Source organism: Ictalurus punctatus, chromosome 4 (genome assembly GCF_001660625.3).
Source record: "Ictalurus punctatus breed USDA103 chromosome 4, Coco_2.0, whole genome shotgun sequence".
NCBI classification, from domain to species: domain Eukaryota; kingdom Metazoa; phylum Chordata; class Actinopteri; order Siluriformes; family Ictaluridae; genus Ictalurus; species Ictalurus punctatus.
The window spans coordinates 23,321,047-23,335,162 of record NC_071284.1 but is presented as its reverse complement, the minus strand read 5'-3'; the positions used below and the strand labels follow the sequence as shown (position 1 = coordinate 23,335,162).

Below are 14,116 nucleotides of genomic sequence, written 5' to 3'. Positions count from 1 at the left end.
GCGTTTGCACAATGATACATTGGGGGCTCTGTTCGTCCTTTACTAATTACCTATATTAGACAGACATGTCTTCAGTGATCGACTACTTTTGAGGTAAGGGCAATATAGGGTACCTTTTGGTTTTGCGGGGCTGCTTACCAATCTCAGTGCCAGCACTGCAGCCTGCATGTCCATCAATGTCATCCAGTGAGAGGATTTTAAATGAGCTGAGGGGGGTGGAGCCTGGTTGGGTGGAGATCATTCCTCTGAACCGTGTTACAGTCCAGGTACGCACATGGTTATTATCTGCACACACTACAAACGCACAAACACACACTCAATATACCCTTGTACATATATACAGGTGTGTAGTTTAAAATGTATGTGTTTTAATAAACGCTACAGTTAGAAATAATGCAGAAGATTTAACCATGCACAGTTTCCACTAAGTGTCTGAGCTTTTTGAACATGTGAGGCTGTTGAAGATACAAGTGCACATGAGTATTGACAAATACAGTTACTGGTACTTGTTTCGTAAATAAATAAATAAACAAACAAATAATACATTTGCTTTGGTGAGAGTTTGTGTCTGTGGCTGAAACACAGTTTGGGATGAATACTGGCGTGACCTAATAATTTCTAGGAAATTATAAGGAAAACATGTTGTTTAAGTTGTTCTGCTTTTGCAGAGTGTTGCAATGAAAATAAATACAACTGGAATACTGTATAATGATAAATATGTCAGTTTATAGAAGATTAACAGCTTTATTATATCGATCAGAACTAGCAACTGCCGATACCTCATCTGGCCAATCCGAATCAAGTTGTAAACAGCGTCCCCATGTAATACTAAAAGAATACCTATGTATGTGTGCATTCTGTTTTGTTTTTAAACCTAACCTCTATCTAGTGCATCTATAGCTTATATGTGATTACCAGAGCAATATCACATCATATCCTATAAACTGATCTAATAATTTTGTTACACACATAAATTTAATTACATGGAAAGCAAAAGAAAAGCATGTGTGCATGCACGCTTCTGTACCTGAGATGAGGTGTTTCTCTGACAGCATTATTTTGGTAACAGGACTCCGATGAACACTGAACGTCTGAAAGAGTTGTGGCCCTGAGCCCACTGTCTCAGGGTGCTGAACAATCACACGCACAGCTCCTGAGCTGGTGCCATATGCAATCTCAATCCAGTTCCCACTGTCACCTGTAACACACACACCAGCATCAGCAGCTAAATAACACAAAATTAGGGCTATATATTAGTATAATTAATATAAACAACAAAAACATGACCCTACAATTTCGCTATAGTCCTTTTACAAATCGCCTGTCTAGAGTCCCTGAAACCGGTGGAACTCATGAAATGTTTCACCAAATGCTCACACATTTCCAGCACTGACCCATATACTTCTTTAGTCTTTTTTCAAGTGAGAGCCCATGGTATTAGAATTTACACACAAACAGCAGCATCATAAGAGATTTAAGCTTTTCACTGTGCAAGTATAACAACATATTTGTGTTATTATATAGTGAAGTAAGAGCTGATATTAAAGGGTAAACTATACTACACCACACTTTCAATGCTTGTATCACTGCATCAATATTCATAACCAAGGTCTTGTGTAGGACCTGACTGGAGTGATGTTACTTATGTAAATGTATCTGAGAAAGTAGTGTATATTGCTGCTCTTGTGTGTGTGTGTGTCTTACTCGTTTTAGGTGTAAGATAGACGCTAAGTGCTGTGATGGCGTCTTCGCTGGGATCTCGGTACAACTCTGTCACCAGCAAATCGTTATCCTTCATCCTTAATGGAAACTTCTGTACATCTGAGACAAACACAAGCCAATCACACATATGGAAAGTTAGACATATTGTGGACACTTCGAAATATGCACATGGCACAATAAATACATATCACAATAACTAAAACAGTTACTACGCATAAGTATTGAACATTTTTGGCAGTGTCTGTGGTCATAAATCCATCCCATACAGAGGGAGCAGAAGGACAGTACTTCTCTAACAATGTTTCATTTAGCTTTTTAAAAATTTGAGACACTTGTTCACAATTGATGCGATTACGTAAAGCATTGTATATGAACGCAATCCACAGAGTCTAAGTATTACCAGTGCAGAGGGCCAGAGTGCAAAAATTTGCAACAAAATGGCAGTTCTGACAAGGTATTGGGGAGATTTAAAAAAACAAAACAAATTCATTTACTGATTTCTTTCCCATAAATCTAAATGTAATGTCACTTTAATCACTGCAATACAGCCAGCTGAGCAATCTTTGTGACTGTAGTGCCTGACATCCAGTCCCAACCTTTTCAAAGTCACTTAGATCTCCTCCTTATGCCAGCTTGATCCAGGTCAACTGAGACTGCTCAGCATATATACACACACAACTCTATATTCTCTCTCATATACATATGAGACACAAAGCAAGACTGGACAATAACTGCTTGTTAATTGCTTGACCATTCAAACATTGATGAATGCTTAATATGTTGATAACATTATTTGACAGTTTTAAAGCTGGGCTGTTAATACTGACACATGCTTATTGCCCTCTCTTTATCTCCTTTTCTTTTATTGTCAAAGTAACTTCTGGAGGTAATAACAGGTATGGTCATCTAGAGACAACAATAATGAACACAGTGCTGGGAGCATAGTCTGTGTTGTGCTACCGATTAAATAAAATATATGGTCAAGTGAATGGTGGGAGAACGGGATTTTAATATCGAAAAAGAAACAGTACTCACCGATGTAGTAAATGGATCCGTTATTACAGCCAAGGATGAGGAAGGACCCTGCTGTGTCACAACTGTTTATGGGAACCACATCCTGATTCTATAGACATGTGCACACACAATAACAGAAAAGATTTCCATTTATAGGAAAAAAAAAAAAGATATATATATATATATATATATATATATATATATATATATATATATATACACACACACACACACAGTATCTCACAAAAGTGAGTACACCCCTCACATTTTTGTAAATATTTGATTATATCTTTTAAATGTGACAACACGGAAGAAATGATACTTTGTTCCGATGTAAAATAGTGAGTCTACAGCTTATGTAACTGTAAATTTGCTGTCCCCTCAAAATAACTCAACACAGCCATTAATGTCTAAACCGCTGGCAACAAATGTGAGTACACCCCTAAGTGAAAATATCAAATTTGGCCCAAAGTGTCAATATTTTTGTGTGGCCACCATTATTTTCCAGCACTGCCTTAACCCTCTTGGGCATGGAGTACACCAGAGCTTCACAGGTTGCCACTGGAGTCCTCTTCCACTCCTCCATGACGACATCACGGAGCTGGTGGATGTTAGAGACCTTGTGATCCTCGACCTTCCGTTTGAGGATGCCCCATAGATGCTCAATAGGGTTTACAGTGAGGGGAAAAAAGTATTTGATCCCCTGCTGATTTTGTATGTTTCCCCACTGACAAAGAAATTATCATTCTATAATTTTAATGGTAGATTTATTTGAACAGTGAGAGACAGAATAACAACAAAAAAAAATCCAGAAAAACGCATGTCAAAAATGTTATAAATTGATTTGCATTTTAATGAGGGAAATATGTATTTGACCCCTCTGCAAAACATGACTTAGTACTTGGTGGCAAAACCCTTGTTGGCAATCACAGAGGTCAGACGTTTCTTGTAGTTGGCCACCAGGTTTGCACACATCTCAGGAGGGATTTTGTCCCACTCCTCTTTGCAGATCTTCTCCAAGTCATTAAGGTTTCGAGGCTGACGTTTGGCAACTCGAACCTTCAGCTCCCTCCACAGATTTTCTATGAGATTAAGGTCTGGAGACTGGCTAGGCCACTCCAGGACCTTAATGTGCTTCTTCTTGAGCCACTCCTTTGTTGCCTTGGCCGTGTGTTTTGGGTCATTGTCATGCTGGAATACCCATCCATGACCCATTTTCAATGCCCTGGCTGAGGGAAGGAGGTTCTCACCCAGGATTTGACGGTACATGGCCCTGTCCATCGTCCCTTTGATGCGGTGAAGTTGTCCTGTCCCCTTAGCAGAAAAACACCCCCAAAACATAATGTTTCCACCTCCATGTTTGACGGTGGGGATGGTGTTCTTGGGGTCATAGGCAGCATTCCTCCTCCTCCAAACACGGCGAGTTGAGTTGATGCCAAAGAGCTCCATTTTGGTCTCATCTGACCACAACACTTTCACCCAGTTGTCCTCTGAATCATTCAGATGTTCATTGGCAAACTTCAGACGGGCATGTATATGTGCTTTCTTGAGCAGGGGGACCTTGCGGGCGCTGCAGGATTTCAGTCCTTCACGGTGTAGTGTGTTACCAATTGTTATCTTGGTGACTATGGTCCCAGCTGCCTTGAGATCAATGACAAGATCCTCCCGTGTAGTTCTGGGCTGATTCCTCACTGTTCTCATGATCATTGCAACTCCACAAGGTGAGATCTTGCATGGAGCCCCAGGCCGAGGGAGACTGAGTTCTTTTGTGTTTCTTCCATTTGCGAATAATCGCACCAACTGTTGTCACCTTCTCACCAAGCTGCTTGGCAATGGTCTTGTAGCCCATTCCAGACTTGTGTAGGTCTATAATCTTGTCCCTGTCATGCTTGGAGAGCTCTTTGTTCTTGGCCATGGTGGAGAGTTTGGAATCTGATTGATTGATTGCTTCTGTGGACAGGTGTCTTTTATACAGGTAACGAGCTGAGATTAGAAGCACACTCTTAAAGGGAGTGCTCCTAATCTCAGCTCGTTACCTGTATAAAAGACATCTGGGAGCCAGAAATCTTTCTGATTGAGAGGGGGTCAAATACTTATTTCCCTAATTAAAATGCAAATCAATTTATAACATTTTTGACATGCGTTTTTCTGTTTCTAGTTGTTATTCTGTCTCTCACTGTTCAAACAAATCTACCATTAAAATTATAGACTGATCATTTCTTTGTCAGTGGGCAAACGTACAAAATCAGCAGGGGGTCAAATACTTTTTTCCCCTCACTGTAGGTCTAGAGACATGCTTGGCCAGTCCATCACCTTCACCCTCAGCTTCTTTAGCAAGGCAGTTGTCATCTTGGAGGTGTGTTTGGGGTCATTATCATGCTTCTCCGAAGGGAGGGGATCATGCTCTGCTTCAGTATGTCACAGTACATGTTGGCATTCATGGTTCCCTCAATGAACTGTAGCTCCGCAGTGCTGGCAGCACTCATGCAGCCCCAGACCATGACACTCCCACCACCATGCTTGACTGTAGGCAAGACACACTTGTCTTTGTACTCCTCACCTGGTTGCCGCCACACATGCTTGACACCATCTGAACCAAATAAGTTTATCTCGGTCTCATCAGACCACATGACATGGTTCCAGCAATCCATGTCCTTAGTCTGCTTGTCTTCAGCAAACTGTTTGCGGGCTTTCTTGTGCATCATCTTTAGAAGAGGCTTCCTTCTGGGACGACAGCCATGTAGACCAGTTTGATGCAGCGTGCGGCATTTGGTCTGAGCACTGACAGGCTGACCCCCCACTCCTTCAGCCTCTGCAGCAATGCTGGGAGCACACATATGTCCATTTCCCAAAGACAACCTCTGGATATGACGCGGAGCACTTACACTCAACTTCCTTGGTCGATCATGGCGAGGCCTGTTTTGAGTGGAACCTGTCCTGTTAAACCGCTGTATGGTCTTGGCCACCGTGCTGCAGCTCAGTGTCAGGGTCTTGGCAATCTTCTTATAGCCTAGGCCATCTTTATGTAGAGCAACAATTCTTTTTCAGATCCTCAGAGAGTTCTTTGCCATGAGGTGCCATGTTGAACTTCCAGTGACCCGTATGAGGGAGTGTGAGAGCGATGACACCAAATTTAACACACCTGTTCCCCATTCACACCTGAGACGTTGTAACACTAACAATTCACATGACACCGGGGAGGGAAAATGGCTAATTGGGCCCAAATTGGACATTTTCACTTAGGGGTGTACTCACTTTTGTTGCCAGTGGTTTAGACATCAATGGCTGTGTGTTGAGTTATTTTGAGGGGACAGCAAATTTACACTGTTACACAAGCTGTACACTCACTACTTTACATTGTAGCAAAGTGTCATTTCTTCAGTGTTGTCACATGAAAAGATATAATCAAATCTTTACAAAAATATGAGGGGTCACTTTTGTGAGATACTTTGTGTGTGTGTTTGTGTGTGTGTGTGTGTGTGTATATATATATATATATATATATATATATATATATATATATATATATATATATATATATATATATATATATATGAAATAAATAAAAATCCACAAAGTGCCAGCATGCTATTGAACAAACTACAGTCACATTAAAGCAGCAGTCACACTGGATGCAAATAAAATCTGCCTGGCGCAAAAAATTTTTAAATAAATAAAAAGCCTGAATACACATGAATCTGCCAATCTTGGAAGGGTTAGCCAATAGAAATCACACTCACAAACAAACAAACAAATTAGCTGTTTATTGAATCACTAAAGTTCTTTTTCTTTAGCATTTACCTTTAGGCTACTGTACTGTGACTATATTTTCTATAACATGGTGTTAAATCTATTTTCAGAACACAGGCGAAAAACTGAAACCAGCGGATATCGGAAGACCTCAATTTGATATGTCAACGCAAAAATGAACGTTGTAAGAGAGGTAGTGGAAGCAACAGCAACATATTTGGTTTGCCTTTCACTGGTAATTTCATTCAGCACTTCAGTGCATATGAATGTGAATAGAAATTATATTAGAATAGAAAATGTTTTCTGAGGATGGAGTTATTAAATTATTCTGTTTTATTATATTATATTACATTATAAGTCTACTCTGTATTATAAAAAGTGTTATGAAACCAAAAGAAAAAAAAAAAAGAAAAAATATGCCCGTCATAGTTAGAGTACTAGTGAGAGATTTATGTAAATGTTAGCAATTAAACAGCTGGCACTGACCAAGTTTACATGGAAAGCAATAATCTAATTATTGACCTTATTCTGAATAAGACAATATTGTGATTAAGGTGTTTACATGAATCGCTTTTAGAATATTCCTTTCATGTTCCCATTTTACATGTTATAGAACATAGATCGATTAACGGCACACATCATTACGTCACCACACCGTCTGACGTTCCCTCCAGAATTTCATGTATCGACATACAGTTCGTCTTCGTTATGGTACCGTATACAGTTTCGGGTGTTTCACTTTTAATTTTACGAAAGCTTCAAGTGCAGTTAATTATTTATCACGCTATACATGCAAATAGACGACTGCTGGAAGCCATGGGCTGCGTCCCAAACTGCATACTTAACTACTATATAGCAGCTGAGATACATGTATTTCACCTACTATATAACAGGTAAGTACGTGGTTTCGGACACAGCCTCGCTCTCATCAAATGGCGGAGCACTGCCATGTGTGTATGTGTCCTGTTGCACAATGCAGTGAAATCTCCCGCACAACTTTAATAGTGTGATTAAGGTGTGTACATGTCTATAATGCACTTCCATAATGTGACGAAAACAGGTGTACTTCACGTGTCTTAATTCGATTTGTGTTTACTCCGAGTGTGACTTTAGTCGGATTAAGATAATCAATAATCGCTGTTTACATGCTAGTTTCTTAATCAGAGTATTGTCTTCTGGTTAATATCGGATTATTGTTGTCCATGTAAACGTACTGACTGACAGTGTGTCAAGCCAGAAGATAGCCAGTTCTAAAACCTCCTGATAAGGCTTCTTTATTTTCTCCAAAACACAACCACACTACATCTACTGTGATCTAAATCCAGAGCTAACCAACCTGCCAGTGTTTTGTTACAGCGTTCCACACACCCACTTTCCCTGTATGGCTCGTGGCGATGAGCTGATTCCCCACAAAGAACAAAGCCTCCACAGGCACACTTAAGCTAAAGACACCTGGGACAAAAAAGATTACATTAAAAAAGAAAAAAGAAAAATCAGCAATTAATATTAAATTTAATATTATTAGTATTTACTATGTCAATATTAGTAATACTTAATAGAGGGGCATTTCACACTCCAGTGCGAATGGAGGAACCTGGGCAAATTTAACTTCCTGATACAGAGAAGAATCTTTTCTGTGGATTAGAATCCATTGGGGTGGCGCTTCTAATATTGAACATTACTCCTCACCTAAAAAGCACTTACTAAAGTACTTCATATACATTCATTCGAACACTGTGAGAACACTGAGGAACTCAATGGCATGTAGGACACGTTTATGTATGACGTTCTAAAGAAACATGATGTCCAAAAATAAAGGATGGAATACCGGACACTTTTGACCCAAGGCAGACAGTGTCTCCATCGTAACAAATGGTGAGAACATGCCTACACAAATTATGAGCAAAAAGCGTTGGGCAGACATTTTAGGTTTTAAAACTGAACCTGTTCTCGCAGGTGAATACTACGAGGTACTGCATGGTGAGCTGTCATTTCCGTTTTGTGCTAAATGGTAATGGTCAATTAGTGGCATTAGTGCATCTTCGTTTTACATCAGAGGTGGGACAGCACTGTTTTAAAAAGCAACAATAATGTCAACTTTTCACAATAACAAAAAACAGTGCCTCAGCCTAAGCCTCCTCCACATCCGGTGCATTGCTGTGATTTTATCAGATGCTGACGTTAGGACAGCCACTTCTGTTATTTTACACAGAGGTCATTCTTCCTGCGGTGAGTTGGGAATGCTAAACAGCAATTCGTACAGCAACTCTGGAATTCTCACTTTAATTCGGAACCATAAGAAGGAAATGTTACCAATCTCATTTCCATTTCCTTCAGGACAGACTGCCCATAATATGATCTCTGTCCCGGACGCCACCGCAACCATCTTGTCATTGTCTCCTAGTGACCCTCCCATGACTTTAGCATTGAGTGCGACTCGATCGATGATCCAGTCCAGTCTGGGGCTCGAAAACACTTGCTGCCACCCTGTCGACTCCTTAACCCTGAAAATGGAGGGAAACAGGGACAAGAGCATTTTTTTAAAATTCAGACTCCCATTTGCAATTATGTTTCATGATCCACATTTCTCATCTCCTGCTGTTATTTATTCTGATGTATCGTACAGTATAGTGTTGCACTGGAGCTATGCTGGCAATGAATTCTATCTCACCCAATATTTATCTTGTATTATTATTATTATTATTATTATTATTATTATTACTACTACAACAATCTTACATTAATTACTATAAATATTTGCTTAAACCACACCAGATCATCAGTACGGGTGGGCAATATGTCAAAATATTTAGACAGTATGCAACATGCATCAAAATACAGAATATCTGCTTTTAAAAAATTTTTTTTTATTTAAAGCTGCAGGATCTAACTTTTTTGGTTAAAAATGAACAAAAAACAATTATTGAGCAAGTATGTAAAATATCAGCGTTCAAACCGGTCTCCTTACCTTACCCCGATTCGCAACGGTAAGCTTAAAATAATGATTTATAATTTGCGCTGTCGGGTCAGATTTCGCAGGAAATGTCAGTTTGAGATCATTTGCGTGGCCTTTGACGGCATTCGCTTTTGCGTGGTTGCGTTACGTCCGTGAACAGAAAGAAGAAGACACGGCTACTCTACCGCGTGTGTGGGGGCTGAGGATGGTGGAGTGTTTGTAGGTTTTCTTACAAGAGATACTTAGAATTTAAACTCGTAGATATCTGCTTTTAATCTGGATAGTTCTAAACGTTGACGTCTGTGGAATCAGCTTTTGTCAAAACCAAGAGGCCTCAACCTGTGGAGAGCCTGCAGTCAAAAAGGGAAAGCGACAGATCTGAATGGATTGAAAACATTTCAGTGGGTCAGCAATTCACCTCTTCTACAAGAAAACCGTATCCGCCACGACCTCCGTGGTCAAGTATTAGCACTAATATACAACCCATATGAATACCTCAAATCATCAGATTCATCCGCATAGAGGAGTAGTACTGAAGCACAGTCTACGTAAAAAAAAAATAAATAAATAATAATAATAAAAAATTTCCAACTCTGCAAGTAACTTGCAGTTTTATGTTTCAAACAAAGATGGCGATAGAGAAGCAAACGTTCAGTACTGCAGTTTTAATATCTTGAAAAAATTATTATTTAAACACTGAAAATGATGCGAAGTTAGCAGTTAACAGAATGACATAAGAATGATATAACAGAAAGAATGTAGTGTGAGTTATGATGAGTACACCCCTCATATTTTTGTAAATATTTGATTATATCTTTTCATGTGACAACACTGAAGAAATGACACTTTGCTACAATGTAAAGTAGTACATGTACAGCTTGTGTAACAGTGTAAATTTGCTGTCCCCTCAAAATAACTCAACACACAGCTATTAATGTCTAAACCGCTGGCAACAAAATTGAGTACACCCCTAAGTGAAAATGTCCAAATTGGGCCCAATTAGGCATTTTCCCTCCCAGGTGTCATGTGACTGGTTAGTGTTACAAGGTCTCAGTTGTGAATGGGGAGCAGGTGTGTTAAATTTGGTGTCATCGCTCTTACACTCCCTCATACTGGCCACTGGAAGTTCAACATGGCACCTCATGGCAAAGAACTCTCTGAGAATCTGAAAAAAAGAAATGTTGCTCTACATAAAGATGGCCTAGGCTGTTCCACTCAGAACAGGCCTCGCCATGGTCGACCAAAGAAGTTGAGTGCACATGCTCAGCGTCATATCCAAAGGTTGTCTTTGGGAAATAGACATATGAGTGCTGCCAGCATTGCTGCAGAGGCTGAAGGGGTGGGGGTCAGCCTGTCAGTGCTCAGACCATACGCCGCACACTGCATCACATTGGTCTGCATGGCTGTCGTCCCAGAAGGAAGCCTCTTCTAAAGATGATGCACAAGAAAGCCTGCAAACAGTTTGCTGAAGACAAGCAGACTAAGGACATGGATTACTGGAACCATGTCCTGTGGTCTGATGAGACCAAGATAAACTATTTGGATCAGATGGTGTCAAGCGTGTGTGGCGGCAACCAGGTGAGGAGTACAAAGACAAGTGTGTCTTGCCTACAGTCAAGCATGGTGGTGAGAGTTTCATGGTCTGGGGCTGCATGAGTGCTGCCGGCACTGGGGAGCTACAGTTCATTGAGGGAACCATGAATGCCAACATGTACTGTGACATACTGAAGCAGAGCATGATCAGTATGCAGTATTCCAGCATGATAACGACCCCAAACACACCTCCAAGATGACCATTGCCTTGCTAATGAAGCTGAGGGTGAAGGTGATGGACTGACCAAGCATGTCTCTAGACCTAATTGAGCATCTGTAGGGCATCCTCAAACAGAAGGTGGAGGAGCACAAGGTCTCGAACATCCACCAGCTCCATGATGTCGTCATGGAGGAGTGCAAGAGGACTCCAGTGGCAACCTGTGAAGCTCTGGTGAACTCCATGCCCAAGAGGGTTAAGGCAATGCTGGAAAATAATGGTGGCTGCACAAAATATTGACACTTTGGGCCAAATTTGATATTTTCACTTAGGATTGTACTCAATTTGGTTGCCAGTGGTTTAGACATTAATGGCTGTGTGGAGTTATTTTGAGGGGACAGCAAATTTACACTGTTACACAAGCTGTACACTCACTACTTTACATTGTAGTAAAGTGTCATTTCTTCAGTGTTGTCAGATGAAAAGATATAATCAAATATTTACAAAAATGTGAGGGGTGTACTCACTTTTGTGAGATACTGTATAACAATATCATATTACCCAGCCCTAATCCTTATTATGTCAAACAGACCTGTCCATGTGATTTTGGACACACATATGTCTTGCCTACATCCTATGAAAAAAAACAAAAAAACAATTCAGCATGCAGATGAACACCATAACAGTATGGGGCAGTTATCTAGGAGAATGAGATTTACAAGTGGAAACCTTGGCCTGACAGATTAAGGAAAAGGAGAACATTATTTGCTGATCAATTTTAAGCTATTTCAGCATCCTTTAATTATGAGGTAATCATCACTGCACAGTTTTTGTTCTGAAACAACAAACAAAACAGTTACAGCAAAACATGTAGAATTTACTGCAAAGGGACTATAAACCTTGATTAAAAAAAAACAACAAAAAAAAACAACAAAAAAAAAAACATGGCCAATAATTATTTATTAATTACATACGCTTACCTGTAACACACCACAAACTGTGCGTAAGCCACTGCAATCCAGTTGTGATGGCCACATATGATCCGTACCATTCCTGGATCTGAGCCCTGACCTGATAAAACAAAGGAGAGAAGTTTGAACTGTGCACGTACCATTTCCCAAACCGCACTCTAGTCATGCTACATTCAACACTCTCAATCTCAACAACATCAGTCCTCTATGGACATCAACTCAAGCGAACAAGCGGTTTATTAAAGATGCAACATAAACACTATCAAAAACATCTCACAATCAGTAGTTTACCGTGTACATGTCTTAAATCGCATATCCTATTCACTACATAGCTCATACAAACATCACTACAAATGCCTGACTGTTATAAGTCCACGGTACCACATCTTGGGTAAGCAAGCCCTATATGGAGACATTATAGTGATTCTAGCAGTTTTATTATTAGTCCAGTGAGTATTATCTACTATGCTTTTGGATGAAACTATAAAATAAATTAGTACCAAAACAGCACCCATTATGGTGAATAATTTGTGGCTTGGGGCACGCTTGTATAAAGAAAGAAAGGAAATACCTGAGATTTTCTCTTCTGTAGCAGTAATTTTTGCCAGCATGCCTGTGTTGCCTAGGTTGGGCGGCATTGTGTTGCTGCGTCGGACCGTGGCTCTCTCCAGAGGGACAGCTCGGCCAGCCATGAACTGAGAGCCGGCAACGCTGTGTCTGTTCCTGCGCTTCACAGGATACACTGATATACACAAAATACACGGCTGTGGGTTATACGTAGACTGAACACTAAAAAGCTATGTGAATGCCTGAGAATTTTCAGCTCCTTTTCTGTTCAATATAAGATATATGCTATACGCGTGGTGGTCTGCGAGTGCGGCTCACCTGGAGGAGGCAGATAGCCATTAAACAGCACTGAGCCACATGATGAGCGATCGAGTTCATTGCACAGCTGCAGTTTACGCACTAGAAACAAAAAAAAAACCCAACAACAATTCTAATGAACATTAAAAGTGACCAGATTAATTAAAATATTATTAGGCCAATAAAACCCGTCAATATTTCTTAACATCAGAAGAAATTGCACCAATAAAGTCTCATTAAACCTTCGACAAATAAAATTTGAGCAACCACCAAGAACGCTGTAGCTACTAGTAGACACTAATTTTACACATAAAGAAGTATGTGTGCAAGTTAGAAGGCTGTGATTTTTTATTTGATTGTTAGTATGAGATAACGAATGACTATTTGGCTAAACACTAGGATAGGAATAAAATAAAATAAAAGGTGCTCACAATCAAGTATCGTTTTCCACTGTAATTAAACTTTCTTCCTGTTGGTGCTGCACATGCGTTTGTTACAAAAAAAATTTAAAAACTGTCACGTGATCTCAGCAAACAAGGCTTCATTATGTCATTACTGCTTCGAAACCTTTCGAAATGTTGATGGTTCGCTGCTAGGGGGTGTTTATCTCCAGGTGAACCAATGAACCGGTGTTTAATATATAATTTGAACTGTTCTCCGGTCAGTTTTATAATGTAGATTTATAAAACTGAAATGATTCAACAGTGTTTGTACTGATCTATGGTCAGTCCTCGCCTCAGGACGCCTTGTTAATCATCTGACGTAAAATCCCACCAAATTTTCTGATAAAAATAAAGAAGACATGGCCAGATGTTGTGGGTTATTACCTAGCCGAAAGAGAATATGGACAGTTTTGCATTTATTAGTCTTCACTGTTCATGACCAAAAAAACCTGTAGTTATTCACAAAGAGGAGCCAATAGGTTACAAAACCAAGCTCATGTAGTTGTCAGACAGATGTTAAAAACTCAACACATGGAAAAAAAAAAAAAAAAAACACAAATTTTTTAAATGGCTCTTAGAACAATGTGGACAGGGACACTTCACCCAGGATTCGAACCCAAGACGGCAGCATGCCAGTCGAGAGCAA

The 14,116-nt window shown here is 39.9% G+C and overlaps 1 protein-coding gene across 1 annotated transcript in view; it reads right to left on the bottom strand.

Moving 5' to 3' along the window:
• The window catches only part of shkbp1 (SH3KBP1 binding protein 1), a 36,541-nt gene that overhangs the window by 10,279 nt on the left and 12,146 nt on the right, over positions 1-14,116 (bottom strand). The window contains exons 6-14 of the mRNA XM_017466655.3: positions 13,049-13,129; positions 12,735-12,905; positions 12,173-12,263; positions 8,800-8,990; positions 7,823-7,938; positions 2,758-2,845; positions 1,705-1,821; positions 1,028-1,198; positions 139-294 (exon numbers count right to left, since the gene is read on the bottom strand). Of these exons, the coding sequence (XP_017322144.2) occupies positions 139-294; positions 1,028-1,198; positions 1,705-1,821; positions 2,758-2,845; positions 7,823-7,938; positions 8,800-8,990; positions 12,173-12,263; positions 12,735-12,905; positions 13,049-13,129 (1,182 nt within the window). The remainder of the gene's footprint in view (positions 1-138; positions 295-1,027; positions 1,199-1,704; positions 1,822-2,757; positions 2,846-7,822; positions 7,939-8,799; positions 8,991-12,172; positions 12,264-12,734; positions 12,906-13,048; positions 13,130-14,116) is intronic.